General features: G+C 40.5%; 1 protein-coding gene across 1 annotated transcript; it reads left to right on the top strand.

Annotated features, from left to right (window-relative positions):
- Nucleotides 1-1,644: 1,644 nt before the first annotated feature.
- Nucleotides 1,645-5,896, top strand: LOC120956522 (zinc finger protein Noc). The gene is made up of 2 exons (XM_040378028.2): nucleotides 1,645-2,679; nucleotides 2,787-5,896. The coding sequence occupies exons 1-2, from the start codon at nucleotides 2,593-2,595 to the stop codon at nucleotides 4,419-4,421; spliced, it is 1,722 nt and encodes a 573-aa protein (XP_040233962.2). The 5' UTR covers nucleotides 1,645-2,592; the 3' UTR covers nucleotides 4,422-5,896.
- Nucleotides 5,897-26,836: the final 20,940 nt, after the last annotated feature.

Genomic DNA, 26,836 nt, shown 5'->3' with positions numbered 1-26,836 from the left:
ACTGTGTTTCTCACAGGGTAGTAAATTGATTGTACCATTCACGTTTAAGGTGAATGGGAATTATTTCTAACAGCTCCGCTTATATCGCTTACGCCAAGATGAAGATATAAAGTAGGAACAGCTTGATTAATAAAATAATATAAAATATCAACATTATGAAATAAATGAAGTGTTTGTATATTTCTGATGTTCATAATAACTGATAATTCAATCCATAAAAATAAATCATTAAAATAATAACGATTATCTTCAAGCAATGATTTGTTGAATTGGGCAATGATACATAAAACATTTTTATTTACACAACTGTAGTGGTCGTTTTATACTTGAATACAAAGAGATAGTGCTGTTTTAGTAAGAACAAGTTCGAAACAAACATAAATATTTTTGTTCTCGTCCTCTCATAACGAACAGGGTAATAAATGTGTAATATGAGCAATTATTCTTATTACATGCAGATTAATCGCAATCGTACTGATCATTACTGCCATGCTAAATACTGAATAGATGGATAATAAAGGTGTGCTCCCGTGTGTATTTTATACGCACTACGTAAATGAGTATAATTGTTGCAGTACTGTAATAATATATCGTATCATGCAGATTCCATGGGAGCCATTATTATAAGAAGGGTTTATATGAGAAGCAAATTGCTCGCTGGACTTCACAATAAATAGCAACCACGCCAAGTAATGATACGTTGCCGGTACAATAATAAGACACGGTTGAAGAAGAATGCAAAACGTACACGTTCCACAAGCCAAGCATCGATCTCAAATATGGTTTGCGTGTCGATCAAACTGGGCACGCAACGCGTAGAGGATATAAGTGCATCTAAGTTTGGCTGTTAGCTGTCTTTTTGAAGCCACCGACTAGAGTTCCCAACACGGAGAGGACAAACTGCAACGTGCAACATCGTCGCGAAATCTGTCAATTTGACGTAGATCACGGGGTGTATGCGTTCATCAAATCAAAGTCAACAGTGAATTCAACAGTACGCGTTTAAACAGCATCCGCTTCACAGCCCCTGATGCTGCTTCTGGGTGGTACCGCTGATCGCGGGGGTCGTGAAAGAGGCAAAAATAATAATAACAATAAACGAGCCACAAAACGACACATCAAGAAGGGGTACGTTTCGAGGTGGCCGTGTTAGTTTTTTCCCTTGCTCGAGCACCCCGGGTGTGAACAAAGTACGCACATAACGAGCCAGCGAGCATCATCACCGTCGTTTCCGCCTGGGTGCAATTGTGTTTGTGCCGAGTCGGGTCTGTTTGGTGTGTGCGGCTTCGTTTGGGCTTTGTTCAAATTTATGCTTGACGTGTTAAGTGGTTTTCTCGGAATATTGCTCACTTTTGTTTACTTTTCATGGGTTGTACATCTTCCGTTTGCTCTCCCGCGTAGTTCCCCTCCTGTGGTGCTATTTGGATGCGTTTCAAAAAAGATTCTCTTTATTGCTCTGGCAGCAGCGCCAGCTATGGCCGAACCGGAGCGTGTATGGTGGTGTGCGTGACGGCTCTACCGCCTCTCTCGGAGAGGAGAGAGATACCGTGAGAGCGTGAGAGAATTTAACGCAAGCGAACACGCGTAAGAGTGTGCGTGATATCGAAATGGAGCGTTGTGATTGGTCGAAAGGGGCCATTCATCACACGGAATCCATCATGAAATTTCGCCTGGCTCTCAGCTGTGGTTCATGGCAGCTCGCAACGGCTTCTGAGAATGAGTCTAACTTTGTCAGCGAAACAAAACGGTTCGACAGTGAACGTAGTCGTCCTCGCGTCAAATTCCGCTACGGTTACCGATACCGCGCCTGCTGTGGATTACCTATATTGTGTGTGGAACCGATTACACTTTGGAATACGATCAAACGCATGTGTGTTGATACGCAAGCAACGTACCGTGCGACACGTGTGAGCAGTGCTGTGGCCCGTAGCAAGGTGGGCAGAGTGTGAATCAGGCAAAGGCCACAACAATTCCGATGCAAAGTGTTGATTGGTGCCTGAATGGTGATTGATTGAGTAAACAACAAGCGCCAACATAAATTTGTTATTGAAAACGCGCCCATCGATCATTGCTATCGATAAACGTTGGGTAGTGTGGTCCAGTGCTACTGATGGTCTAGTTGAGCGATGTGTTAAGCGTGAACAAGACGAGTGTGATTATTTTATTGCATCTTATACGATTTTTATTGAAAACAGTGTAGTGTGACTGTAAAACAGCGATTATTGAAAATTTGTGTGCATCACTCCACTATTTGATAGCGCGTTAAGTGTCTCTGTGTATGCGGTTATATGCCCTGCCACAAATATGATCACTCAAGATCTCCCATGTGATTGTTACAGTGTGCAAATGAATCAGTGTGTTGCGAAGGAATTTGTATGTTTCTTCTAATAAATTGACAAGTGTTGAACAAGAAAAAGTTAGACCAACAAAACTAATCAACCGACGGGACGTTGGGAAGCATTTACTAGTGTTAAAAAAAAAAACAAACAAATCAACAGATATAAAAAAAATACAACAAGTGTATACGGCGTGTAGTGTAATTCAACGTATCACTCACTGCAACTCATTTCATTTCCGCCAAAGAACGCCCAAATGGTGATACTAGAAGGCACCACAATGTTGCAAGTTGGAAATAATCAATACCTTCAACCGGACTATCTTTCTCCGCTTCCGACCACGGTAAGTTTCAAATTAATCTATTGATCGAAAACAAAGTCATACTGTTTTTAAATGCAAATAAATAATCGGTTATTTTAATCCATATTTGTTCTCTTTCCCCTTTACAGTTGGATGCGAAGAAAAGTCCGTTGGCGTTGCTGGCCCAAACCTGCAGCCAGATTGGTGCTGATCCGGGCAATATAACTGTTAAATCTCTTGTTTCACCATCGGAAAAGAACAAGAAGTCATCGTCATCCAACAGCTCCAGCACGAGCAGCACATCGTCCTCCGGCAGCAATTCTTCGGCTTCGTCTCAGGTGGACCCGACATCGAATTCGTCTGCGTCCCGATCACCGTCGGTAAAGACAGACAAGTCGGACGCATCGCCGGAGATCAAGCTTGCCTTCAAGCCGTACGAGATGAATGTGCTAACAACGAAAGTGAACCTTAGCAAATCGTCCTCGCTTGACGATCGTCCTTCGTCGAAGATGAGCAGTGGAAGTGACGTGTTGAACAACAACAGTGTGAGCCAAATCAATAATAATAATCACAGTGATGGAATGCGCAAGGAGGGCCGGGCCCTGTCTCCACGCGGAAGTGCCGAGTCGCCTATGTCTGGGCGTGGTGGTGGCAGTGCTAGTGTCAAGAGTACGGAAAGCAATGGTGGTGAGCATAGTGGCAACAAGTGTAGTACGCCAGAAGCCAACCGCCGAGCTTCTTCCGTCGGCACGCCAAGTGATCGCGACAAAGTGAGTGGCAACAGTGTGGGAGGCGGCTCGGGGCCCTCCAGTAGCCCGTCGGCGGCAATGATGCATCCGGGTACTATGCCGCCCTCAGCTGCTTATAAGGCCAGTCCGTACGGTATGGGTGCGGCTGGTCTTCCCAGCCCGTCGGGAATCGACCACACGAATCCTGCCTTCAGGCCACCGTTCGCCGGAGCGTTTACTCATCATCATGCGGCCATGTTGGCAGCAGCTGGTTACTCGGGGGCAGCAGCCGCGGCTGCAGCAGCGAGTGCTGCCGGTGCCAATCCGTACCTCAGTTACACGCGGGTCAAAACTCCATCCGGTGGTGAAACGCTAGTACCGATTTGCAAGGATCCGTACTGCACTGGATGTCAGTTTTCGGCCCACAACCATCAGATGATGATGGGCAGCCAGTGTCCTGCGGGTTGTACCCAGTGCGATCACCAGAAGTACATGGCCATGGCTCTGAGCTCAATGCCACCTGCCGGCTATCCGGGCTATCCTCCAGCATCTTCGGCCGCCGCTGCCGCCGCTGCAGCTGCCGCGGCCGCCGCTGCCGTTAACTCGGGTGGTTCGCAACCGCCGGGTAGTGCCGGTGCCGCTAGTCGTCCGTACATGTGCAACTGGGTTGTCGGAGACTCGTACTGTGGCAAACGGTTCAATACTACCGATGAACTGTTGTCTCATCTCCGCACACACACCGCTAACCTGTCCGATCCGGCAGCTTTGGCATTGCAGCAGCAGCTGATGCCGCTGAGCGGCATTTTCCCGCCGTCGTCGCTACATCATCATCATCGAGGCTACCCGAATCCGCCGCTTAGCCCACTGTCGGCGGCACGTTATCATCCGTATGTAAAGCCCGGTGGCATTCCTACTGCTATGCCCGGTTCTCCGTACAGTGCGGCGGCAGCGGCTGCGGCGGCTGCCTTCAATCCGGCGGCCGCTTTCGGACAGTACTACTCACCATACGCGGCAGCGCTGTATGGACAGCGGATGGGAGCGGCGGTACATCAGTAGGGAGTGCCAGAAGTGAATGTGTCTCGTTGTGCGTTTGTTTAGCGGTTGACAGTGTAGCGTGTGTGACAAGAACCCTTATCATGCAGGATTACTACGAAAAGAGGCCCATAAACGCAAATGAGAGTGTGAGCAAAGCATACAGCAACCACTACTGCAACTACAACAACAACAGAAACCGAAGGTGTCCAATCGTGTTTGTTCTATCAACTGTGATATTAAGATTATTTTTCGAACGAGATGTGAGAATTGCGAGAAAGGAGTATAAAGTAACACATTGCATAAAGCCGAAGTGCTGTTATAATTCACCCGTACTAGTGGAAGGTCATTTCAATCAAACATGGACGTTCGAGGTACAGTGCGTTTCACCTGACAGCAGGATAGTCATAACATAAGTCATACACAGATCAAAGTTTACGTACTGCACATGTGGGCATATCTCATATCTTGCTGCAAGTTTGAATGCATTTCACAGTGATTCACGTGCAAAATGCGTTAAAACGTTCAACGGATGTTTGTTCGTTTCCCAACAGTTCTTACCAGTCAGATAGATGTATGAGCATTTCAAAATCCCTCTTTGATATGTGAGCAATGAAATTAATACGAGTTCAAAGCGAGGCTTGATAAATGTAGCTATGTATCTGAAACGAAAAAAGTGCTATCCTGTTTCAAGCGCAAGATGATGATTCGCCTTGACGATGAGCTCGAGATTATTAGGATTCAATTCTAGTTAGAATGCAGCATGTAATGACGGGAATGGCAATATTCGTTTCATCCTACCACCATAAAAACGTTGATAAGAAAGCTAAGCGTTTTGTTTGTGTTATCTCTTATTTTATGAACATCAAAAAACATTGTGTCGTATACCCCACGACTAGCATTTTGGGAAACTTTTCACATCACTTCAAGACCTCAATAAGATCAGACTGTAATTGCTTGTTTTAAATTGGTTCAATTGGTTAAAAGTGAAAGCCAAGATAGCAGCGTGCATAAACTATACTGACGGATACTATTTATTATTGCCGTATTAGCAACGTGCTATAACGTACCGTTTTCATTAAATGCCTTCGCAGGAAATCAGTTTGGATTAGAAATTCATGTGAGGTTTGCATAGGGCCACTAAATAACAGCTGCATTCTCGAAATGATTAATGCAATGAAACGATGAAAATATACTTGTAAAATTGAAACAAAAAAGAGAGCAAGCAAGAAGAAGCAAGATCGAAAGCAAATGGGTATTAGTGATAGGAGAAGAAGCAAAAGGTACGACTTGTGCGTTAAAATTGTAAATATCAAGGAAACAAAACTCTTAACGCAACGAGCTGCCCACAGATACGATAAAGTGGATAAAGAAACCGAAGGAAGTAAGCTCGTTTGTAAGAGAAAAATATTGAATTTATGAACCTGTAATAAATCTAAAAGGAAAAAGGAAAAAATATGAAAATAAAAGGAAACGCCACATCCTCTATTAATTACAAACCACCGATCTTCTTGACACGTTATTTCTTGAACAATCCGAAAGCCCATCGTAACCAGTTAACCGGATGATGTTGCTAATGGAAACGAATTCACGTACCCCGTCGGAATGTGGGGAAGAAGGGAGAAATACAAGAACGGGCACGATGACCATAAAAATGCTTTGAGATGTGCTCGAGAGCTAAAGAAAGAAAGAAAAAAAGAAGCCGCTAAATTACGATTTCAGATGAAAGAAGAAGCACAACGAAGGGGAAACAAATACGACGGGATGGAGAAGAAACGGAAACGTGAAAATGGCACGGACGAATGATTTTAAAATGATATCATGTTTCGTTATTTATTAGTTAATTACCAAGCCTTTCAATTAGCACCCCAGAAGCACCCCAGAAATGAATGGCCGTCGGAGCTGATTCGTTTGGCAGTGTTGGTTGTAGCACCGTTGGAAGCAAACGCGATGTCTGTGCATGTGTATGGTTGTGTGTGTGTGTGCATCAAGAAGAGGTGGGTCAAAGGGGAGCAACCTCTCATCCACGATAGGGGATTCCGTCCGCTTTTGTTCGTACGGTGGTGTTGGTGGTGGTCGACAGTGACGCCGCGTTGTTTGTCATGTTTGTCGGAATAAATTCCACTCTCGTTTGAGCGAAACATTTGTACTGTACTCATTGTGTTTTGTATTTGGATGTATCTCGGCACGGGAGAACAGATCTCATCATCATTGGTACAGCGTGGTGTGGTTCTCCTGCACGGCTGTTTTGCACATTTGTTTCCCCACTTAGTGTAGTGGGGTGTTTCTCTCATCACTGTTCTCTGGCCGAAAGAGACGGTGAAGGGTAGGGTACAGTGATTGACAAACTGTGAGTGCTACTATTTGTCTATCATTTATTATCTATCATTTTAAGAATCCCTTTTTTTATATTTCCCTCATGCAAATCGGCAATAAGGGTAAGGACAACATATGATCGAATATGTTGTTATAAGAAAAGAAAAAAAACTATCGGCACATTTTTGCCCATCACTGTACAAATGACGGGGGAAATAACAGGGCTAAGCTCTACTAAACCGAAGCAACGAGGTTGAACTAATAAATTTTCAGCTTTTCAGTCTTCCAGCCCACCTTCACCGGTCTGCTAAAGCCGCCCTTCTGCTCCGTACGGAGGGTATTTCTGCCCACGGTTAGCCCGGGTCTGTTTTTGTGCATTTGTAGGAAGCTTTTCTCTCGCACGTTGCCAGGCCGACAAACAAGATTGGCACGAAGAGAGCGCGCACAGTAGAGCAGCTCCGGCTGCCACGATGGTTCGGGTTGCCTCGGTCTTGTCTGTCTGTTCAGCGATTACGAGTATCAAAGCCGTTGTGCCGAATCGTGTACACGCACAGACAGACACATCGGTCGGCCTATTTGTGCGGCGTGCTTTGCAATTTTAACAGCATTTTTTTCCTCAGTTTTATTGCTCAGAGCTAACAAACCCAGGCAGCAGTATGATGAAACGTTAGGGAAGGAGCAAACGAGCTGGCTGGACTGAAAAGGGGGAAGAAAGAACCAACACAACAGCAAAAACAAAAAAAAAAAAACAAAAAACGGCACTGAAGGGCCCACGGAAAAAGATACTTCTCAAAACCATTAATCACTCATGACAAGCAGCGCGCGGGCCCCGATCCCGAGATGAAGTTATAGCCTGCAAAACGATGAAACGAGAAGGTAAATAGCAGCGCAAAAGAGAATGGCGTGAGCAGAATGATGGCGATAGTCGGTCGAAGCCGACAATACAACACTCCTCAGCGTTGGCATTCTCGTCTGTCCTGTGGCAGGCGAAAACTGAAATTTATCTGTAATTATCTTCGATTATACAGTCGTTATTTTTCTCGCTGCGCTCCATCGTGCGCTGTCTGCTAAATGTGCGTCACAGGAGGTGATATGAGGAAGTGCCCCTTGCGGGGCCCACTTGCCGGAAACAGCGATCCAAAGCTGCTCCAGGGAACGGGCTAGCAGCGCAGAGTAAGATCGAATCAAGAAGGGGACCCTTGCAGTAGAGTTTTCGTTCAAGTTTGCTTACCTCTTGATATTACCGCACGATGTTGTACGTTTTTCTTTCGCTGCATTATAATGCGTACTCTTTCGTTTCCTTGCCTTAGCGCGCTCTCCGCAGTTGTGTTGTGTCTTTAGCTCGTGTAGTTTGTGCCGCGATCCCTGCTTTGATCTGATAAACAGGGTGTTCGGGCGTGTTTCTACTGCGCCTTGTTTACCGTTTGTGGCGGCAGCGCTGGTGTTAAGATTGAACGACGCAGTGAACGCGAGCACATGATTGAATAATGTAAGACTCCTGATTTAAGTCATGTTTTCTGCGAGTCGTTAGGAAACGTGATATGATTTACTCCCATCCCAAGACGCATCGTTGACCATAATAACACTTGATGTTAAATAGGGTTATCCACGGTGAGCTAAAATTAGCGGTATCGCTGATGTTTCTATTGATCTTAATTGTATTCAAATTGAAGATAAAAGAAAGGGGTGGGGAGGGGGGCGTGGAGTTAATGGCACGACAATCTTGAGCTACAAGTTTATTTGAGAAGTAGTGTGAATAAAACGATGAATGCTTGTTGGTATGATACACCAATTCTAATGTTAAATTGTGGTATAATTTAAGCGTGGTACACCAACGGTTGGGAAAATTAAGACATTAATTGCAAATCATAACAGGTTGGCTGATAAGTCCCCGGTCTAACAAAGAAAAACACATTTTTTTTGTCAAAATTCGTTTTTATTATTCAACATAGTTCCCTTCAAGAGCGATACAACGATTATAACGACCTTCCAATTTTTTGATACCATTTTGGTAGTACTCCTTCGGTTTTGCCTCAAAATAGGCCTGAGTTTCGACGACCACCTCTTCATTGCAGCCATTTTTTTAACCTGCGAGCATCCTTTTCAGGTCTGAGAACTAGAAAAGTCGCTGGGGGCCAGATCTGGAGAATACGATGGGTGGGGAAGCAATTCTAAGCCCAATTCATGAATGTTTGCCATCGTTCTCAATGACTTGTGGCACGGTGCGTTGTCTTGGTGTAACAACAAAATAACAAACGTTGCTTGACAAAAGACGCTCTCACAAACTAATTGACATACAGACGTCAAATTTTGACACGAATCATTTGAAGGTTGGTACTATATAAAAATAATATGCATTTAATACTAGCGGCGCCATCTATGTGTCAGACCGGGGATTTATCAGCCAACCTGTTATCAAATGCTTATTGCTACAGGTATATCGAGTTGACTTTTGTATTCGTTAGAAATAGTGAAAACAAACTCAACTACGTAAAAAAAAGTATTTAGGACCGACGCTTTAATAACGCTAAATTCAATAAAACATAACTACATAAAACTTTACACTATCACAGAACACAATAGTAACAACTCTTTGAGTCAATTATCATTAAATTAATTTTCTTGTTATTATGCTTCTTTTATACGGTGAACTTGAGCCCGATCGTGACTAAGTTGTAAAAAAATTCAACTGAACAAACGTGTTTCTGTTTTCGAAATATTTAAAACAATAAACTTACAGATCAGCTATAGTTTACACAAAATGCGTTGTGATTGCTTACCCCCTGTTGCTTCCATTTTCAGCACTGAAAACCGAATGATGAAGAACAGCAAAAATAATGACCGTCATTTTTAATGGTGCCCATTTTCAAGTCATAAATAGTACTTATAAAATTATACCCCCTTTTTCTTCTCGTGCTACCCAATTTACCCACAGTCAAAAAAGACATATCGACCGCCACACCGGTCACGGGTTGATACGGGTTTCATCTTTTTTTTTTTTATTTTGCGCTAAACAGTGGCTTAAGCTGGGTGTAGGCAACCGGTCAAACGCTGCCTCGATGCCAAAAGGCAAACCCCTTTGTCGTTCAGTTTTTCGTGTCGTTCCGAACTGCCGCCGTTGGTGTCACTCCCAAGGTAGAGTGTAATGGTAGTATCATATTTTCTCAGCAACGAGCGAAAAATCCAATTGAAGGAAACATAAATCTTTCTTTGCGCCAACTTTCCACATCGCTTCACACTGCTTCTTGCGTCCTGCTGGCCGGCTCGGTCTGACATTTCGGTCTGACTAATGTTCAGCGACTACAAACGAATGGAGCGGACGTAAAAGCTGTCTCTTGGATGAACACGGCGCGGGGTAGGATTTGTGCCTGTGTGGGGCAAACTGGGGTTTGTCGTTGTGCTGTCACCGCGTGTCACTGGGCACATGTATGTGGAGCTCTCCCTCTTAGTGCGGGGCCTCCCGTGATGTAGCGTTCAGTTGTAAAACGCAGAAACATATCAACCAAACAGACAAGCTTGACAGGCAGCGAATTGCGCTGTGTAAGCCAAAAAATAGCTGGTGGCAGTAGGAAAAATTAATCTGTCTTGAATTATTATCGGGCTTTGCCGTCGGCGTCGTGGAAGGTAGTCAGGGGAGGAAACAGCCGTGCAGCGTAGAAGTCAAGCGTCTGTCTTTTTAAAAGTCAACCACCACCGAATCCTGTTGCTGAACGAAGACAAAATGAACCAAGCCCACACGAACCGCTGTCGTGTGTTGAAAAGGAACGGCAGGAGGTAAACGTAAGTAATTCTACGGTGTTTTTACGCGATCGTGTCGACATTTCGACGAGCAGCTCGGTGACGACGGTTGAAAAACATGCGCCGACTACAAAGCCATTACGGTAAAGCCACTGAAGTTTGCCACTGAGGGCTACAAAAGTGGGAACCTTTACGCATATTATCAGTGACCGTGCTCTGTCGGGTGGTCAGCGGCAAAAGTGGAACAAATATTATCCGTAGCGATGACGGGATGAAAGCAAAGCCACGCACAAAGGTGGTGTAAATATAACATTAAAGTATGACTTAATCATCCATTCTGTTACTCTCGTTATGCTGTCAGGGATAATGTACGTCCACATAAGTTCTTAGTTTGTTTTTGTCATATCGTATGCTTTAATAATTTGTTTTCACAATCCAGGTAACAGATCCAAAAAATGATTAATCACGAAAGTATTCTTTGTCATATATTTATTTAAATTTAACAAAGGCAAGTTCCTATGAGTTAGTTGTAATCGATATTTGTTTTCGAAACTCTTGTAATCTTTCACGTTTCAGTGGATGTTGTACTCTATTGACCAAAGTAATACAATTATCAGGACATTTAAGTTTACTGATGTAATTCTATAAATAATAAGCTTCGTAAATTCATTTCACACTACTAAAAAAATGGCTAGAATCGTCTTTTTAACAGACATCGACGTTTATAAAAAAATCAAAAATTTTTATTCTCAAAACATGCTAATCCTAGTTAAAACGCTGTAAAGGTATTATCGTTGAAAACATTTGATAAGATCAATGGGATTTAAGAAATGCTCGGTGGTGAATTTGGTTGATGGTACAGCTGCAACCGAACAGAACATTACCATAATTTCACGATTCACACAACTTTTTTGTATTACCACTTTCGCTTTGTTAAAAAAAATATTTTTAGCTTACTGTAGCAAATTCAATTAAAGAAATCTCAATACAACATGTTTTTTTGAGCTTCGATTTAGTTATTCAAAAAATATTGTTCTCAACTTCAATAAAATACAATTGTACAGGTTTTTTTAAATTAGCTGTCTAAAAGATTTTAAGCTTTTTCTATTTAAAAACCATTTGCATAAACTTGGCTAATTTTTTCACCAAATAATAATAGTGTATCTAGCAAGAAACATGAAATTTAAATATTATGATGGATGGGAAGCGTAAATAAAATAGTTCCTTTTTCAATGAATTTATCAAATCTTTAAAAACAATGAAAAACTGAAAATGACTTGTAACACTTTGAAGCAAAATGTGAACGGAACATAATATTCTGTGAATAATCTAATATCTCTATTCACATAAGGCGTAGTTACACTTATTATAAAGTTGCATATTTATTCTGCAATTGTTTCTAAAATAGTAATAAAATCACGTAAATAAACTAAACTTAAAATCTAACAAACTTTAGGCTGAAGATCCTTTTAAATTAAATAGAAATATTGACTTATGGAAGGGATTTGCAATTGAAAAATGTCGAATCCCTTTATTCGACAGCAAACATTTGCTATCAAAGATAATTGTGTTCTACGAACCATTAGAGTAAGTAAGTAAACAAATACGATGGAATGATATTCAATATTCTAAAAGTAAAACAAATAAGCTGTTTTGACATGAGCAGTATTGTATCACGACGGATTTTTTCAATTGTACATACGGAATGTACTTGAGAAATTGTCAAAATTCACAAATAATCATTATTCGAAAATAAGTTTTATGTGTATAATTTGCGATATCAACTATGTTATTATTGTCTTGCAGTTGTATCCAAAACAGTTATTTTTTATTACTTTTAAACTTGATTGTGGTCGTTTCATACTATTATTCATTCTTTAAAAAAAGTCACTTATTGAATATTACCTACTGTTAATTCAAGTACATTAACTTGAGTTCTTCATCTTATTCTCTTTGTACTTTACTAGTTTGCTTCTATTAATAAGTAGTATAATATAGTTTCAATCTGTAACATTTTGTTTTTCAATGATGAACGAATCTGCTTTCAAAATTATAGTAAATTGAAGATGACAACGTATATAAAACTTTCATTATAATTCATTCATTCTGCTCCTATGTCCGTTCAATGAAAATAATAGCCGTATACTTAACATCTTTATATTTTACAGTTTTTCTAAACAAGACATTTGTTACGTTGATTCTAAAATAGGCGATAACTTTCGCTTTCGTGCATGATAGCGGCTATTATTTCACCATATGGCAGGCAAATGTATAAATTACCAATCATGCAATAAAACCTTCGAATCTCTTGAGACTAAAGGAATACCAGATTCAAATACACACAAATGACAACCAACACAAATGCAACACCAGATTTTTAGTTTACTTAAAGACGGCTTAACGATGGGATTCTAAGATTTCAAAGTAAGTAAATCCTGTACAAATAAGTTTAAAAAAATCTTAATTTAATTTAATTTAATATGTTCCGTATCATGGTTTTGAAGCATCTTGCTAGATGATGTGTTCATTGTTTGAGAGAAAATCCACTACCATAGAATAAATAAAAGTGTAAAGTGTTTCTACCGTACGCTATGCCTCGGCAAGATTTCACATTAGCTTTCTTGCATTCCTATAAACACGTAAATTAGGCTTAAGCGCTTAATCGAGACGTGTGTAGCGTTGGTTGTAAATTAACAGCAGGATATTCTTTGCAATTCTGTGTCTGAACACGTCGTCTAATAAGAATGAGCTTGTAAATCCTTCACCCGCGACGTTTTTGTAGACTAAACGAAGGAATTTTTATATGGACCAATGTATTAAGCTTGAAGCATATTTCTGGCTGTTACTTACGGTAAGCAGTTTGATATGTTGATATTTCAGAACCTCCTTGAACACACATACGTGAGTCATTACACTACGTGCTATTATATCCCTGCGTGTCTATAAAATGTTGTCTAATGTGCTATGGACAAAGGGAATTGCCATTGCAAACGGAGATAATACAGCTTATGAAAATCTCATTTACGTACGAACGAGACTGTAACTCTTTTTGCAAGTGTTTCTCTTCTCACTTCCTCTGTTAAAATACCGTTGGATGAAAAAGAATGGTGTGACAAGCAGGGAGGGCGGAGTTCTTGTGAGCAAAGATCTGAACAGACAGCCGACTGAATTCGGCCTGTCATCTTTCATTAAATCTCCCCCTCGGTTGTATGGCAGGTCTCACATGACTAGCGAGCTCACGTCATCTCCATCCATCGTGGGCTGTCGGCTACTGTTTAGAATTTACATAACAGAATGATTTAATTTAGGCCCACACCGTCCTGCTCGTGTTGGTTGGATTGATCGGCGGCGATTGCATTGATTGATTGAACATTCTTTCAGTATGCTGTACGCGGCACGTACACAGTATTTTCATCGGGTCGTGTCTGACAAGTTCGAATGTTGGATCAAACTATACAATCGCCTAGACAGTAGACGGTGCAGTGTGATGTGAATGATGGAATACGAGAGCAAATGGAATAAACTTTCAGAAGCCAGTAGGTATAAATGTGAGAAATTGAAAACCTACCAGGCAAGGCACGCAACCATCAAACGTGTCACTCTGGGTAGAGAGCTGTCCTTCGCGTAAGATTCATTGGAAAATAGAATAGAGAAAATGGCTTGAACCGAAAAACGAAAAGCGTCGGCGGTACGAACAACAACAATTCGAAAACAGACATATGATATATCTCACGCCAAGCAGAAAGGGAAGGTACCCGTTGGAAGCCGACAGAAACTGTAAATGAAATGTGACATCAACAGCTGCTTTAGTTCTCTCACTGTCTATCTTCATTCTCGACGTCTTTCACACCGTGTGTTCAGGCTTTTTGCTTCAATTTCCCCCACACATCCATTTCTTCGACCCTTTGGCCAGAAACTAACCTCCGACAGGGCCACGACAGAGCATTTATATATATATATATATATACATTTTTTTGTACAAGGCACCAGCCCCGCTGTTACCGTAGCTCGGAATAAGCGAGTGGTGCTCACGTCGTATTCCACCCGGTTCTGCAATGCACTAGAAGAGAGCTGTCACTGTTTCTGTCTGTGCTGAACGTTGTTGCACGTCGTATTAATTTTAAAAATTTTAACTCATGTCACGAATTATGAGCTGATGATATGCTCCGAGCAGCGCGACTTTCCAGTAGCCCGGTCTGTCAGCGAGTGGTTGTGACCGCTCCCTGCCGTGCACCCGATCCAAACCCGGGGTGCCTTTTTGTGGCGTTGAAAAGAGAGTGTCATTTTCAAATTAGGAAACATAATAAATGTGTATGGCGATGGTGAAAAGATGAGAGATGGTTGTACGAGATTGTGCATTCGTTGGTTTCAAATTTGGTTGATGGGGAAAAGGGCACAGCGTAAGGGACAAACGGGTTATGGCGTCAAGAGCGCATACTTTTGCTTTAACCAGTCCTAGTAGTTCAGCAAGCACGATGTTGAGTAGTGTGAAACTAGGAATTTATTTTCACTTGCAGCAGGACACGAGGGTAATGTATTTAGTTGGAATGTCTCCGCTAATTAGTATATCATCAACATTATTGGTGAAGAAAAACTTCTCTGCCAGCGATGTTATGCAAAAGAAGAATGTAAGGGCAAATCACTTCACAGATATTGTGAAAACCATTCCCTTTATGATCGGATTGTCTTTGCTTAAAATAATCTCATGCTACAAAAGAAAACAAAAAAAAACCTTTTAAATGATTTTGATACATTATGTTCAGCTTAGCTTCCCGATGCACTAAAAACCAATCTGCCAATAATAAATGATTTTTACACTCCCTTGAATAGTAGGATTTAAATTATACTTTTTTTTACCGAAAACAAATTAAGTCGGTCTATGACTTTTCAAACAACTAATGATGTTAGGGCTATCTTTCACTTGTGTAATGTCACTTGTACTTATAGAAGGATAGTCATTCCTGGGTCCATGCGGGACAAGGAACTAGATCTACATGGAGTTTTAACCCATGGCGGGCATGTTTTTAAGTCGTGCGAGTTGACGGCTGTGCCATGGGACCACACCATGGCAAAAGACCATTTTATATTTTGACGCGTGGTTTTGTATAGAATGCTCACATAATTTCTAGCTAAATTTTCACTATTTTCCCCAGTTTTTGAGAAACATTGGTGGTGTAAGGAACCGACCTTAAGCATATGTAAACTGGAACTCTGATAAACTATTGATTATAACTCCTCGTAGGCGTAATACTATATTTTGTTTGGTTTATGCACTGATCCTTGGTTCCTGGCTGAATGCATTTATGCACTTGCTTTGTATTGTTTACCGCGAAGCAAGCTTTTGTTAGTATCAGTTGGCTTTTATGTGTTGATAGTAATATTCTTCTTCTTCTTCTTCTTCTTTCTACGAGAAAGGATTTATCCTCCTATGTTTATGTCAGACATGCGTCCGATTACGCATATTCAGAGACTTAATTTCTCTATATTTTAGCTTCGACTAACTGGAGTCATTTGCTTTTGCTTTTTCTTGCATCATGTTGTTTATGTCATTAATTCTTATTTTATTGTTAATGATATTGTGGCTTTCGGTACCTTTTTTTGTTAATTCGTCAGCTCTTGCGTTCCCTTCAATATTTACGTGTACCGGTATCCATCTGATTTCGGCTTTTAGTTTGGCACTTTTTTTTATGTTGATGTTGTAAATTGTTTTGTCGATATAGTTTTTTTTCTTGGCAGTTTTTTAGTATTCTACAAGCAGTTTGGCTGATATCCTGGGGTGCGATAGTGTCGTAGATCGCAGGTAGACCTTATTCATTATGCGTTCAAATCTTGAATAGAATAAGTCCGCAAGTTTGTGCGACTATCACACTCTATCTATCAACAAAACACGGCCGTATCGGACCGTCCATCAGATAATAAGTAAAAATAACACTCTCTATACTTACGCTCCAATTTGTTTTAATGTGAGTTTTAGGAAATATACTTCATCTGAGTTATAGTTGTGTTCCGGCATATTAGTTATCGACATTTGTGTAAAAATTTGTGCCTTTTTTGCAGGATTTTTGCGTACTGAAATACGCTGCAGATGATGTTATCATTTTTCGTGTGGTTATTTGTAGAATGTTAGGCTAAATTTTCTAAAAAAATAAATCAATAAATAATTCTTGGCTAAAATCATTAAATCTCCCGCCAATAGAACCGTTGTTACTCCCGATATTGGTATGTGGTATTTACAATAATTTTGAATATGTGTGATGAAAACTAACAAACGCTAATAGGTTAATCAAACTCTATATAAATTTCAAATATATTTGATTAGTGGAAACGAACGCTTATTGTAGATATTAGTAGGGATTTTACAAAACATTTTACTGCATGCGCGTCTGAAGAGCCCTGCAATGCAGCGGAGTTTGCAGTCGCAAAAGAACGATTTTACAAATTGCACGTATCATTAAATTGTAAAACTATTGATCTTACTGTAAGTTGTATTTTATCTCATAAAACTGAACGAAATAGATTTTATTTGATACTATAACTTTTTTCACACAATGGCCCAATAAGGCACAATGACATTACTGAAGACTAGGCTTATTTATACCATAGGGGATTAGATCAAATCATAGATATTTGTAATCTAAAACAAGCTTTCGTTGTTGGTAGCATGAGGACTACGATTGAGGGAAGCGAATTAATCAACCAATAAGGCAAACAAATTTAGTGTTGTCACAAACTAGTTTGCATCCGTAGATGGTAATGGGTATGTTTACATTTTTCCTTGCTATCGACTAATTGACGGGCTTTGCGATTCATGTTTACCTACCATAAATCTTTCACATACGAATGCATTTTATTACCTTGTTATGTGTGAATTGAATGTCGTTTAATTTCGATTGGTGGCTCAACGTTCGCTTGCTATTCGCCATCAAGAGAAACTTGATTTTTAAATCATCTTAACCACTTGTTTGGTCTGTATGTGTGTGTGAGTGTGTGTGCATGGTGTGGTGGTTGTACGTCCAACAAAGTCGTAACAAGCCTCGGGAAGGTAGGGATGTAATAAACTTTCGTTAAGCACGGTTGTTTTCTTTCTGGTTGCTGTAGATTATAACATCCACGCAAGACCAGACTGACGTTGAAACAGCAGCATGCTAAGATTACATTTGACAGACTACAAACGCAATCCTTCATTTACGCTGACATGGCTGACAGCTCGGTGTCTGTGAATGAACTGTGGATTTTTTTATATTTGCGTCTGTGTCGTACCCTTGTCAGAAACTGTAAAAGTCGTTTTTGTTTGAACGAAGGACTTTCTTTATTTTATTTGTAAAAGTTGTATAGCAATTAAAGCTTGTTTTGCATGATACAATTCTGCCCATATTCAAACTTAGATGTTCCGTGCAATCACAAAAGTACTGGCAAACTTGTTTGTTCTGCAATTTACTGAAAATTTTGGATTGCGAATCATATCTAACAGTTAAGCATGATTGCTTGCTTGTTGCTGTGAAGTACAGTCCGAACTCACTGGTTGAACTTCGATTCCCTGCCAACTATTGAATATGTGCTTTTTAGTTGGCACGTTTTTCCATACAAAAAAATTCTGAAGTTTTTCTCGGCAGGCTATGAGATTTTTGTGAATTTTTCAAAAACTGGTTTTCCATACAAACGCATGCTTTTTAATTGAACTGTCAGCCAACTATTGAGCGTTCAACTGAAAAGCATGCTATCTAAAAAGCATAAAACTATTGAATTCTAACTGTAATATGATTTTGTAGTAGTTTCATTATAACGCAGTTCAAAAAGATTTAAAGCAGTCGGTGATATATAATCGATTGGCTAAAATTCATATAAATGTCCCTCCTAGAATGTTCCTTAACTATAGATTAATAAAAACTGCGCATATAACTAGAGCTGCGATTGTCCTTATACTACGATGGTTACATGTTATTTGGCTAAAACCACTCTACAAGTTTTCTTTAAGCTGTCTTTTAATGTAATACATTGCAGTTCATTTGCTGGTTAGACCATTCCCTTTTATATTAACAATAAACAATGAGTTTTTTTTTTAAATTTTTTACTACCCAGGCAATTTGTTTCATTAAGTTTGATTTATAAATTACTCTTTTAGTGCCAGAATGAGGAAACAACAAAAGGTGTAGGGCATTTTAACCAAATAGCATACGGCACTCACATACCAAAGATACGGTGGCAGCGTGCTGTACTTTTTACGTTAGGCTGCAGAATGAAGTGGAGTGATTTATTCTCAAGCTATTTGTGGCAGCATGCCATATTTCAATAGGAAATTATGATCCAAACAAAGACTTACCAATTATGCCCACTATAAAAATGATAAACGTTCCATTTTTCGCCCTACCATTAGCTTCTTTCTTTCTTCACCACCAGTTGGATCCCTCTTTAACACTCGTACCTGAAAATAATCTCTATTAATCTTCTCGCATTCGTTTCTCTCCCATTCTCTCCGATTGTTTGTCTGTCTCTCTCGTGCTCGTTGTTGCTCTAGTTTTACTTTTAGTATCGTTACACACCAACTCAAAGCTGTTAGATGATGGTATGTGTAGAATCAACGTAACATAAGCCGACCCGTTTGTTATGATTTTCGCTCTTTCCAGAGCGATGGACGTTCATATTTTCGCTTTTTCATTCATGGCAGGCTTTATCATCATGTAGTCGACCGCACAGTGATGTACACAATAGATCAAGAACTACATGCATGCCCAATTAGGCAGGTTAGTACAGTAGTTTCACAAAAACTGTTCGTACACTTACAATTTTCATAATTTTTCATGAAAGTGATGTTATTTTTAACGATAAACTATCGTATTATGTAGTGCTATTTTTTATCTGCCGATTTTTTATGTTTTAGAGATATTTGAAAAATACAAACTACTGTTTTTGTACCTATTTTCAGCAGCTTGTTCTCCTATTTTCGGCAGCACGAAAACGGATCGGAAAATGTTTTAATCAATGCAAATAGGCAGATAAAAATGTTTAAACAGTTTCACTCTCTCACTTTCCTAAGATCGATGTTGAAAAGTACTTTAATTATTAATTTTTCGTTGCTCATTTTGGCCATTTTGCTGACAGTTTTTAAAGTGTATAATTACTTGTTTTTAGTGATTTTAAAATTCCAAGCAGGCTAGTATAAATTATGGAACCATAGAATCTTTCATAAAAACCACACTTCCATTGTTTTACTGCTCTGGTTCTCTTAATAAGGAAACTTGCCGAACTATTGGCTGACAGCACATCTGCCGAATTTTTTGAACTCTGCACATTTTGTTTGATATTTTGAAAAACATGCAAGGAAATGATGTGAAACTTTGTATATGAATAACGAATGAGCATATCTTCTTCTTCTTCATTGGCACAACAACCGTTGTCGGTCAAGGCCTGCCTGTACCCACTAGTGAAGTGAGCTTGGCTTTCAGTGACTTATTGTTACCATAGCAGGATAGTCAGTCCTACGTATGGGAGCACGGTCTATTCGGGGCTGGAGCCCAAGACGGGCATGTTGATAAGTCGTTCGGGTTGACGACTGTACCACCAGACCGGCTGAGCTGGAATGAGCATATATCTATTTGAAAAATGTAAGTTGAGACAATTTTCTACGCGTTTTTGAACGATTATCTTATTATGTTAAATTTGGCAATATGACATTTCATATCAAAATTATATACAATAGGAATTAAAAGCTTTAGTACTAACAACCGAAAGTTATAAGGAATTGTGAATTTCAATGAAACTTTTGAGCCACTTTACATCAACAAAAATTAATAATGTTCTTAACAATATTACATATTTTTGCTAATGATTTTTATAAATTTAAGTATGTTGAATTTGAGCACATTGATACAGTAGGTACTTTTTCAAACATGTTTCTTATAATTGTAAGCTCTGAGCGTTCGAAATGCTGAATGTGTGCCATACACTGTGTTGCCGTTTTTCCCTAGCAAACCTGCGTACAGCAGTGTGTAGAGCTGGCGAAATTTATCTCTTTCTCTCTTGCCGCTGGTGTGATCCCAGGCAATCCATCTTCCGTATACCCCCCATTCATCCGGCCGCAGAGGAAGTAACATGCGGAACCAGCCCCGAGGAGTGATACCACCACCATGAATGGAAGAACGGGATAGAAACCGCACATGGAAAAGCAAAGAGCAGCTCAGGGCAGGGAAGAACGTGAATACAAAATTAAGGCGAATAAATCAAATCGAAATCGTATATATTTCATCTTCGGGTGGCAGATATTATTTATGCTTTTTCACCCTCATTCACGGACCGTACCATTACCTCCACCATTCTGGGCACAGACGGAACAGGGCTGTCAGTATGAGCATTATGAAATAATTATCTGTCTATGTTAATCTATCTGTTTCGCTCCGCTTTCAATCTGCCGCCAGCATGACGGGAAGGGTAGGTGAAGCGATATGTCAGGGGATGCACCAAGGGGAGGAGAAATGTGGAAGGTAACATTTGAAGGCGTGGATCATCAACTTGGCAGGAGTGACAGCAACCCGACCAGCAGGATAAAAACGCGGCTTGGTCCCATCCAAGGCGAGGGGGGTTTAGGTATCTTGTGCAACGGAAACATGTCAACAGTCACGGAAAACAACAGACATGCTGACACGGCTTAGAGGCAAACTGGGGCTGAGCCACGGAACCCATCAGCTCACCTCCATCAGCGGGCTTCCACCTTCACCGACTGACTAGCGATGACGAAGATAAATGATACCAGGGGCTCGGTGACAGCGCCCATCTCAGTGGCACATGAGCGCAACTCTCTCGCTCTTCTAAGGCAGTTCAGGGTATGGAATGAAAAACTGTGCAATATTCATCGTTAATGTAGTTTGCAACATTTTCTCTTACAACGTTTTTCGGCGATCGATGTGGAGCAGCAATTACTACATTTAAAATAATTTCAAGAGCGAGGTGTGTTTTTATCAAGCTACAAACTGTGTATTTTAACATACTAACAAAGTGCTAAATAGCGGTAGAGGTGGCAATATGATACTTGTTCTTTTGGCTGGTAGCAGTTGTTTCCAGTTCAAATTTAACAATAACTCAATTGATATCGCGCCCAAACGCAGATAGATGACGTTCATGATTTTTTCCAATGATGAAACATAGGAAGTATCTACCATAACAGTAACACAGTCACACTGAAATTGTAGTCACACCAGCACGCTATCAAGCAAATGGGACGACTGTATTGACAATCGATCATTCCGATTAGGAAGCCCAGCTTGACTCTTGACAGTTGGTGCAAATACCTTGTCTGTCAGGAATGGGTTTAGGTGCTTTATTCAGACTAATTTCCATGCATCGCTGTATATTTTTTTGTTCAATTCCGTCCGTCCCGGGTGTTGAAAATCAAAAAGTCATAGCAAACATTTCGTTATACTTCTCCCTTAATAGCAGTTGACAGTGGCGTCATCAGTTGCCACCAGCGTATCACAAATTTACCAACAACTGACAAGTAAAAAAAAAACAGAGTGAATGATTTTCACATTGCACGCCATCAGCCTTCGAATTGGCTCGTCATAAGCATTGCCAGCATAGGGGCGAGCGAGCGATGTGAGGAATGTCAAGCGGTGGGAATGATAGGACAAAAAACAACCTGAAGGTTAATCAATTATTATGATTGATGAGCGGTCGTTCGGGAGAGGAAATTGCTTTTATAATTAGCGAGATTTCTTCCGTCCTCCTGAAACAGTGAACGTTTGTGCGGTTCACCCCTCGAGCGGTGAGTTTAAGCTGTGTGCGCGAACAAAGCGACGGTTAAGGATCGGTGAATGAGCATTGTTGAAAAGAACAAGACGTTTCATACCCGCTCCGTAAAGCCAAAAAAGATCGTCGGCACCGTTACGGCTTGGGTAGCCGGTTTTGATCGTTATTCGATGGCGGCACGTTGCGGTACTACAGCCATGATTAAGTGAAATTTTATTTAGCAAGCCGTCGGTGCCGACGCCGAGTAAACACAGCGCCGGTCGGTAATGCCCCGGGCCGAACATTCGCTGTGGTCCTAGGGTGCGGCGCACACATCATGTTGACAGGCAACTGTCATTTATTTCCACGCCTGACGTCCCGAAAGGGGCATGAATGTCCTTCAAATGACGGGTGTGAATGACGGAACAAAAATATTCACCCAGAATCTGTGTGTACAAGGATGTTGGTTGACATTTCTGTGCCTGGTTCGGTTCATGCCACTGGCCAAGGTAGTTGATTAGGTTCATAGAGTATTCATCTTAATAATGCCCCTTTTGCTTGGCTCGGCGGGAAAATGATGGAACGATTTTCTGTGCCGTCAAAAGTGTGCCACGACACTGTGCTCAGTGAAGTATGCCATGAAACGGTCGCTGATGATGCTCTTCGTCCATCATGGTTTCTCATGGCTCGGTGACGTTTGCCTGATTGAAAATCAACTCGGGGTGGGATTACTTAACCAATAATGGTCGGCTAAGAGGATCAATATTGTTCAATCACATGTGTGCAAAGGAGAGTGTAACGAGTTGGTTTCGATGGGGCAATCGAAACTTGTCTTGATGAATTACCTCCTATCTGGCGCGCAAAAGGGGTTGTAGAGCTTGTGGTTTCTCAGCTACCGTCGCCACTCGCTCTCTGTCACTGACTGTTGGGCGCAGAATGAAGATTGATAGAGTTATTGTGAGGTAAGTGCAGCATAGTTTTATCATTGTTCAATCGATCAATATGTTTTTGACGGAATAAAAGTAAAAAATAACCCATTATGGGTGGGCTGCAAATGGTGATCAGCTTCGGAAGACGAGGAGAATGAGTGTTGTGATGTGTAGGTATACGGCCGTCAGTGTAGTATTGTGTCTAGAGTGATTTATTAGAAGTGATTCTGATAAGATCGTATTTAATTTATACTTCCTTCGCTTGAGTCCTTATCGTTGCTTCAGTGCCCCACCTTGAATCGATAGATTTGAATGTCAACATGTGAAGTAGTTTTGAATTGTAGCCATTTTCAATTTTATTTTGGTTGATTTAAATGGGTTTATTTCTTGAATATATGATGTATATCAGGGGTTGGCAAACTTTTCATGATACGGGCCAAATTGAAAAAAAATCATTTATCCTGCATGCAGGCTTTCAGACACTTTGTACTTAAACAGTTTTATGTTTTAGAAACTTCAAGAAAATGATTTCTGATTTATTTTCATCTTTATATGAAGTTATGTATTGGACTTCAGTAATGCTGTCGTTTGAAACAGTGAAAGTTGTGTAGGAAATAGGTACTTATTGAGCGTTGGCCCAGACTGCAACATACGGGATGTTTAATGTGTTAAAACATTAAAAGCAATAAAATGCTTTAATGTGTTCGATCGATCGAATGCTTTTTTCTCGAGTTTTTCGTATCGAAGAACTAGTTATTAATGTTCAAGTAAGAGTAATTCTGATAAAAACAAATCGTGCACAAGCACTATCAAAAATACGGGAATTCCCAAAACTAGTATGTTCCGTATAATTATCAGGAATCAACAAAGTAGCATCAACAAAGTTGAACAAAATTGTCACCGGACAAGCAAGGATTGGGAAATTGGCTTAAAAATTGTTATTTTTTATTGTCTGTGATTGTCTTCATTAATTCACCGACATTTTGTCAACCAGGAACATGAAACTAGCAAAAAACATTGTTTCTATATACAGCCAAATACTGTCATTACAATCAGAACATGCAAGAACAGTACAGTTATTACATTACAGATGCTTGGCTCAACTGCAAAAATGACTCAATCCCGAGTAGGTTCAATAAGTTTAATATCATTATTGAAGTGTGAAATTCAACAAAAACGTCTTACTTCAACATTCCATTTTCAATGAATAATTGCAGTGTAAGATAATTTATGATAGCAGTCTTAAACGCTAGACAGCAACACTACCTAGGAAAGGAGTGGAAAGGAGTGGACTCTTTAGCGTTAGTTTAATCGTACTGGTATGAATCGCCTGTTACGTGTGTTATGTTAAATTACCTCCCATTAATGTCACATTAATAGCCATCAACAACGACCAAGGGTGCGAGACCACAACAATTTTTCGTGAAAATGTTATCACTTTTCCTCATCACAATAGGATATTCCACTGCAGAGCTGAGCAGGGTGTTGGGACCGTTCTGATAATCTGTTTCCCTTACGACTGCAACATGCGATCCCACAAAAGCTTGCCATCCCAAGACGCTGTCGCCCCATGGATTGTTGAGTGAGATGAAAAGGAAACAAAGTTACCTTACGGCTTCGAAAAGTGAACAACAGTGGCGAAAGAAAGATAAAAATGTGCAAAGGAAACGCAGAAACCCAGCGCAGACTGAACCAAAGTACCATGGGATAGAAAACAATGATTAAGGGCAAGAATAAATCGGCAGGAAGTCGATCTTTACCAGGCCGTGCGAGAATCTAGCAGCACATAAAGTACAGGGCTGAGACCGCGTCAGATTGCAAGGACTCATATTTCGAAGGACGTGCAAGGAATCAATTCAAAGGGTACAGCAGGCACCAGGGGTACTGTCCTGACGGGCGCGTCCGCTACGGCGTTTCCTCGGTCCACGCTGGGCTTTAGAAATGTTACGCCGTGTTAGTCGGCGGTAGAACATATAATAGTGTAAGGGGGCAATAAATTATATTGATGGTTCTATTTTCTCGATGGCAATGAAGATCGGGGCTGAATGAACGAATAAACGAGCAAAAACGAGCTACGACAGAATGAAACGAAACACATTAAACAAAATTTATTGACTGCTCATGGTGTGTTGGTTCTTTCCGAAGGTTCAGGGGAACATGAAAGCGAACCGTTTTGTTTCTTGTATTCTTTTCCCTTACATTCTCACATCAATGCAACCGCATGAGGCTATGGAGTTCTAGTTGTGTTTAGTTTTCCTGCACAGACACATAAAAAGCCGAGGGGAAACCATAAGGAAATGATAAACAGAAAACGATAATGATATGGCTGGGTGCCGATTGTTGGGTGCGATCGGTGGCATAATCGTGAACTGTTGAGTGAAACAATACTGCACATGCTATGTTAAACATGAAGCAGCACTACACAAATAATGTTTCAAAACTGCAACACTTCCTGTGCAATGATCTTTGCCATATTTATAACACATGGAATGGTCTTGAATCCAACAGTCAGTACAATAAGCTGTGCATACATATGAACTTTACATCACAAATACAACTTGATATTTTAATACTTTTACAGAACCGTCACATTGAATAAAAAGCGCATAATATACCTGCAGTGAGTGATAGACAAACAATTGATTGCAAATAAAAATCACTTTCGGTGCACTATTGAACGTTGAAAACAATCGGATAGAGCGTAAATCATTGCACATTTACATTGCAATGAATAGCGTCGTCACAGTCTTTAACCAAAGAAGAAAAATGTTTGTAACCATGACATTTTAATTGTGTGCTCCCTTCAGCCGAATGTTTTGAAGCACTCGGCTGTACAAATGGTTTAGAATGCAACAAAAGATGTATGCATGTATTGTATGCTATACGCTTACAAAAACCGTCCATTACTCACGTACCATACCGACGGTGAGACGAGCGGTTTGTGCTGGAATAATCTAGTATTTTGGGCGAGAGCGTGCAGCTAACCGGGACGGGACAAATTTATGGTCACACTAAATCAAACTTCTCACCCAATAGATATTAAAACTCGACACACAGCGCATTTCCAGTGTATCGGTAGTGTTTCGGATGGGGTATGGCGTGTGGCAACGGCGGTGGTAATGTCTATAAATAATGGTCGTTTCTATTTTTTGTGTTCCACAAATCCTGCTACTACTACACCGACCGTGTGTCCCACGAGCGAGGCCAAATGGTTTAGTGTACGTGTGCAATGGCCACTACAGCGTGGAGTCATAATATTATGTGATCGCGTTTCGTCTTCCCATAATTCATGCGCCGATAACCGACTACGCTTTTGGAGCGCGCTCGGGAAGCAGTAAGGTGTTGGTTTTTAGTTCTCTCTGTCTTTCTTCTTCTTCTTCTTCTTTTTGCTTCTCCCATTTTTCTGCACCATCATTAAGGAAAATTTATAGGAATGCTTTCACGCTTTCTTTCTTGTTTTTGTTGGCGGCTTTTTTCACTTTTGATCATGTCACTTGGTGGGATCGGGCTGATTTGTTGAAATTGATAGGAAAATGTGATTGGAAATTGAGTATTGAGCATAGCAACCGTATGGAAATCTGGTCTTAAATAGTTGTTATAAACATAAAACTAAATTTTCTAACAAAAAAGCCTATATTCCTTTGACTTTTTGTACTCTCTTATCATTGTTTTAATGAGCGTTAGACAAATCAAAACAAAATAGCTTTTCATGCAAAGTAGGATTGAAAGCATTTAGTA

The sequence above is a fragment of the Anopheles coluzzii genome, chromosome 3, assembly GCF_943734685.1.
Source record: "Anopheles coluzzii chromosome 3, AcolN3, whole genome shotgun sequence".
Classification (NCBI taxonomy): domain Eukaryota; kingdom Metazoa; phylum Arthropoda; class Insecta; order Diptera; family Culicidae; genus Anopheles; species Anopheles coluzzii.
The sequence above is the reverse complement of the archived record's forward strand: the minus strand, read 5'-3'. Positions and strand labels throughout refer to the sequence as shown.

Excerpts from the sequence above, each read along its gene's own strand:
- LOC120956522 (XM_040378028.2), top strand. The coding sequence starts at position 2,593 with ATGGTGATACTAGAAGGCACCACAATGTTGCAAGTTGGAAATAATCAA. Across the intron at positions 2,680-2,786 it reads TTTCTCCGCTTCCGACCACG|TTGGATGCGAAGAAAAGTCC; the intron begins GTAAGTTTCAAA and ends TCCCCTTTACAG.